This window comes from Sceloporus occidentalis, unplaced genomic scaffold (assembly GCF_023333645.1).
Source record: "Sceloporus occidentalis isolate IW3139 unplaced genomic scaffold, rSceOcc1.0.p SCAF_38, whole genome shotgun sequence".
Lineage (NCBI taxonomy): Eukaryota > Metazoa > Chordata > Lepidosauria > Squamata > Phrynosomatidae > Sceloporus > Sceloporus occidentalis.
In genome coordinates this window covers 729,690-735,097 of record NW_028317018.1, presented here as the reverse complement: position 1 = coordinate 735,097, position 5,408 = coordinate 729,690, and the positions used below count along the sequence as shown (strand labels likewise).

Sequence of the window (5,408 nt, the reverse complement as noted above, 5' to 3'; positions counted from 1 at the left end):
TCTTGTTACATAGTCAAGATACTTATCTGTATCCAGTTCAAAGTAGTGCTAATTCACCTCTTGTGACAGCATGGGTGTTTTCTTGAGAAGATATTTGAATTATATTTTCCAATCCCCTGGATGAAGGCTATTCCCAGAGAAGTTCTCAATTATGCCTGAAACACAAATCCTTAGCATCTACCTACTTCCAACAAATAAACAGGAATGTGAAGTGTTTTTATTTTGCCATTTAAAGCTCGTTCCTTGGAGTCTTCTTGTGAGCTTTGAATATATGGACATCGGTATTACTATCATAATGAACCTCGGTTACTACAAAATCTTGTTTCAGCATATCTAGGAAGTTCTGGTCCCTCTGGTAGCGAAGGCGACAAGATAACAGAACCAAAGAGTCCTCCGAGCTGAGGTGGAGAATTGTTTTCAGTAGCTCTGGGAAAGTCTCCTCTAGGTAAATGATATCAGCTCCCACTATGACATCAAATGTCGAGAAGTTCTCAAGAGATTTTCCCCAGGTCAGCGGGGTTACAGATACTTTGTCCTGCAGCTCAGAAGAAAGGTTTTCTCTCACATTCATCGTGAGGAAGTCCAGGGCCACCTCACGGTCTGTAATTGTTACACGGGCACCTGACAAAATAATCAAGAATGTTTCTTTCATTGCTATCCAGATTGCAGTAGCTTTATACCCAAACACGGATGAAATTGTCTATGCATGAATATAATACAGTACATACACAACTACTAATCAAGTCTACACCATTCTTTGTGTAGAATTTTTCTGGAGTGTTTTACTCATTAGCTTTGGTTGTACCATAACATGTACAGCCACATTGGTTCATCTGGATGAAACTTACCCAACATTGTTGCTACGATTCCAACTAAACCCGTTCCTGCACCCAATTCGATCACTGATCTTCCATTCAGATCGACGGCACCTGTTTCCAAGTACATGCAAAGAACGACCGCCTACAGAGGTAAAAACAGGACACAGGAAACATAACTCAAAGGACAAAATTATAATATAACAAATTTATAAATAACAACAGCAGCACCAATTAACTCAACAAGGTATAAAAATGACAATGTGTATGTTTTTTACGCAGTACAGTGATAGGTGCACTTAACCCCTGCTACAAGCAGTCCTGTATGCCTTACAACTTAAATGATAAGATGATATAGCCCTGAGCTACAACAATAACACCTATGCAGAACAGTTTACCAAACCGACTTTCATCCATCTGCTCAACACATATAATTAAGAAGTTTGTGTGAAATGATTGCAAAAGGTTACAATTAAGCATCTCTACCATTATCACCAACAGGGTTATTTGCACATCGATCAGTGTATAATTAAATATCACTTTTACATTTGGCAGCTATGTTATACTTGTACTGGCAGAATATTAGGAGGCAGGGGCGTAACTAGACGCCTCAGGGCCCGGGTGCGAGAATCTGTTAAGGGCCCCCCCACCCCCCTCACCCCCCCAAAAAAACATGATTTTTACCCAACAATTATTTTTCAACTAATTCAAAAAATTCAATTTACATATTGAATCATATCTGTAAAAAAATCAAAGAAAAAGGGGCGCATGTACAAAGGGCATAATCCAGGGGTGTCCAAGTTTTTTCTGCAGTGGGCCACTTCATCAGAATTGTATACGTGCGCGGGCCGCACTCATTTTTCACTGTGACAAAAAATATGGCCTTTAATAAAATATGCAGATAAAAATAAAGTAAAATGACACAAAACCTTTACTCTTCCTCTCACTGATTTCTGGGCCTTGAAAGTTTTGCGACTACAAATTCAGGATTCCCTAGATTTATTCTAGGGATGAACTAAAATGAAAATTCTGGACCAAAACATTCAGGGTTCACTTAGCCAAAACTGAAAATGACCCCCACCTTTAAAAATAATAATAAAAACTCACATGTTTAATAAAAGTAGGTAACACACAATTGGACAAAATTAGCAATATGACTTGGCATGATAGGAGTGTGATTGCTAACAGCAATCACACTCCTATCATACCCAGGCAACCAGTAAATGCTGGTACCTAGGCATGATGGGACTGTGCTCGCTGTGATTGCTATTAGCAATCACACTCCTATCATGCCAAGTCAGCCAATACACGCTGGTACAGGATGGCTGTAAGTGATGTGCAGACCCCATACTGCTGGCAGCATCAATACACAAGGGGGGCAGCTAGCCAGGTTTCAGCATGTACTGGCTGACTTGGCATGATAGGAGTGTGATTGCTAACAGCAATCACAGTCCCATCATGCCTAGGTTCCAGCACTTACACATCCATCCAGTAAATGCTGGAACCTAGGCATGATGGGACTGTGATTGCTGTTAGCAATCACACTCCTATCATGCCAAGTCAGCCAGTACATGCTGGTACAGGGTGGCTGTAAGTGCAGACCCCATACTGCTGGCAGCATCACTACACAAGGGGGGCAGCTGGCCAGGTTTCAGCATGTACTGGCTGGCTTGGCATGATAGGAGTGTGATTGCTAACAGCAATCACAGTCCCATCATGCCTAGGTTCCAGCACTTACACATCCATGCTATCACACACACACACACACTCATTTATTCATATAATCATTAATTCACAGATTCATTCCCTCAATCACACACACTCATTCAAAGACCCTCCCCACCCCCTTACCTGCACTGCATCTCCCTTCGATGCAGCTCACAGACTTCAGCAGGGGGTGCGGCCTCCCTCTGCCTTCTCTGCTAAAGCACAGAGGAAGTAGGATGTCACGTGAACTCCGCTTCCTCTGTGCTGTCCAGAAGACCCTCCCACAAGTAAGTAGCAGGGCTTGAGGTGCGGCTCGTGTAAGATCGGTTGCCCTGGCTGCCGATCTTACGCGGGCCGCACCTCGAGGTCTCGCGGGCCGCATTTGGCCCGCGGGCCGCATGTTGGACGCCCCTGCCTTATTTAAAAAATAAAATAAAAAATAAAACTTAAAAAAGATTTCGGGCGGCCCCTTGGCTTGGGCCCCCCTGCCGCCGGGGCCCGGTCGCTGTCGCGACCCCTGCGACCCCGGTAGATCCGCCACTGTTAGGAGGAAAACTGTCTGCCTAAAGAGAAATGTCACAAATAAGGAATTTATTTGCTAAGATCTGAAGCCTGATGTTGTTGTCGGTCATGTGCCATTTTGGATGATTCCCTGCTCAAACGCCACACCGACGATATGCCAGTATGATAAGGAGTCAAGAGTATTTGTCCAGAGAAATGGCTTTAGATAACACAGCTTAAACACAAATAAAGGACCAATATGTAGTGGTCTGAAAATATTATATAAAACAGAAGCTTTTTTTACTGCTACTAGTAATATTTCTGTTCCGAGCAGAGACCCAAAATCTGCCATCAGAAATGTTAGGGCCCAGTAAGGACATAAAATTTGGGCTTCCATGTCCCGACCCATCAGCCTGCCCTATGTCTTCTTATATTCCACCCATCACCTCGCCTTATGAGAGCAAAGGGGAGCGTATACACACCATCACCAAATTCTTTTAGACAAGCTCATGTTAACGCCATACACTAACACACCATATAGTGCTGCAATGTGTAAGCGTATTAGAAACACACATATGAACACTATTTGATGACAAACACACGTTACTACCATACACACACACTAACATTATATGCTTGCATACACGCTTGTGCCAATGCCATACAGTACCACACACCATACACTCACACATGATAGCAGCACACACTATTCATCAACATACACTAACACACATTGACTGTAACACTACACAATACATTATATGGTGGATCTGCCCAAATTATCACAAGACTCACAATGATGGCATTCTCTAGGTCTGCATATAAAGGTTTTTGTCAGTGCTAACCTACATTACTGTATGCGACACTGTATTGTTTCCTTTAAGAAAGCATGAACTGAATTTCATTAATCAAAATGCATCATGCAAGCACGAAACGCAGGAAATTAAACAATTTGCATACGGCTTTTTGTTTTGTTTTTCTAACCAGGCTAAAAGAACAAAACTAAATATCCAAATGTTATTGCGTTACTTCATGGTAAACAGCAGAAGGCATGTTTCTAATCTCAATATGTCTACGGTAACGCAACTAACAGAATACTCAATAAAATGCTGATTTCCCATCCTCCTCCTCTGGGGGATGAATTCATCTATGACAGCCCTAAGCATCTACATGTGGGGGTATAAGTCGTGATACCAAACATTCTTCTTGCTATTATTATTTATAAGAACTCAAGGTGACTTTAAAGCGAGATCATACATACGGCATCCCAGACGACTGCTGCTACACCCAGTTCTTTCCAGTTTTGCCTGATCCGTATAGAGTGACTGGCGAAACGATACGTAGCTTCAGAATTGTGAAACTTCTTCAGTCCATGGACTCCACTCTCTTCATAAGGAACCAATGCCATTTTCTTGGGAAATTAATGACCTAGGCAAAACAAAACAGGTAAGCATACTAAGGCGTTGGAACCATGTTGTACTTTTAGGATATTTTTTTTCTTCTACCATATGGTTGGGTATGCTAAAGCCGTCACACTGTATTCATTTCTGCCTCTCTATACCCCTTGCCCCTCAAAAAGCAAAAAAAAATAATAACCTACTGTCAACTTAATAATCATTTCGCTGCTACGACAAATACCATCAACAGGAAAACTAGATTATTAAAATTAAAAGGCACACTCTGGTGTCCCTATGCAGTCCCATCATCAATAGAGAATGCATATTAATGTACTTTAATATGCCTTCTTTAGCCGTAATAAAAAAAAAACACATTTCCATCACGCCATGAGAAAAGTCCTCCAGATCACCAGGTCACTCATCGCCATTGGGCTTAGTATATTCTTATACATCATCTGCCGGTAGTGGCTGGGAGTTCATGCCATATGCCAACTGCGGAGAAGGCAGCAGCTGTGATATGGCTGGAGAATCACTGATGCGTCAGCCATTGTTTTAACCGATTCCTCCCTGTAAACCAGGCAAAGAAAGTCCCCGGTAAGCTTCACTCTCGATTTACGGCTTTTGGCTTTGGGATATTCAGAATGTCTAAATTTAACAGAATTACTCGCCAAAGTCACTACAACGAAAAATAGAATTGGACAGCAGATAAGAGCCATTCGGCCCATCTAGTCGGCCCATTTTTCCTGATGTAAAAACTCCGGTCTCTTGGTCTTGTCTTAGATTCAGGATAGCCATGTACCTACCCCATGCATGTTTACGTTCCCTTCATGTATAACCTCTACCATGTCTGAAGAAATCTATCCTACCATAAAACACCAACGTGCTAATAAGCGGCTTGGTCATGCACAGACCCGTGAATGAGATTCCTTTAAGTAATATTTCCTACAGTACAGTGAGGGTTTAAAAATAGATGCTCCAAAGGTTATTT

General features: G+C 42.0%; 1 protein-coding gene across 2 annotated transcripts; it reads right to left on the bottom strand.

Annotated features, from left to right (window-relative positions):
- Window positions 1–229: 229 nt before the first annotated feature.
- On the bottom strand, window positions 230–4,431 carry LOC149290584 (protein N-lysine methyltransferase METTL21A-like). Of its 2 annotated transcripts, none has more exons than XM_089488552.1 (3): window positions 4,285–4,431; window positions 849–960; window positions 230–654 (listed from the first exon to the last, which is right to left on the bottom strand). In XM_089488552.1, the coding sequence occupies exons 1-3, from the start codon at window positions 4,429–4,431 to the stop codon at window positions 230–232; spliced, it is 684 nt and encodes a 227-aa protein (XP_089344678.1). The 2 variants fall into 2 exon arrangements, with proteins under 2 accessions (XP_089344678.1, XP_089344679.1); XM_089488553.1 differs by having other exon boundaries at window positions 230–621.
- Between the last annotated feature and the right edge of the window lie 977 nt (window positions 4,432–5,408).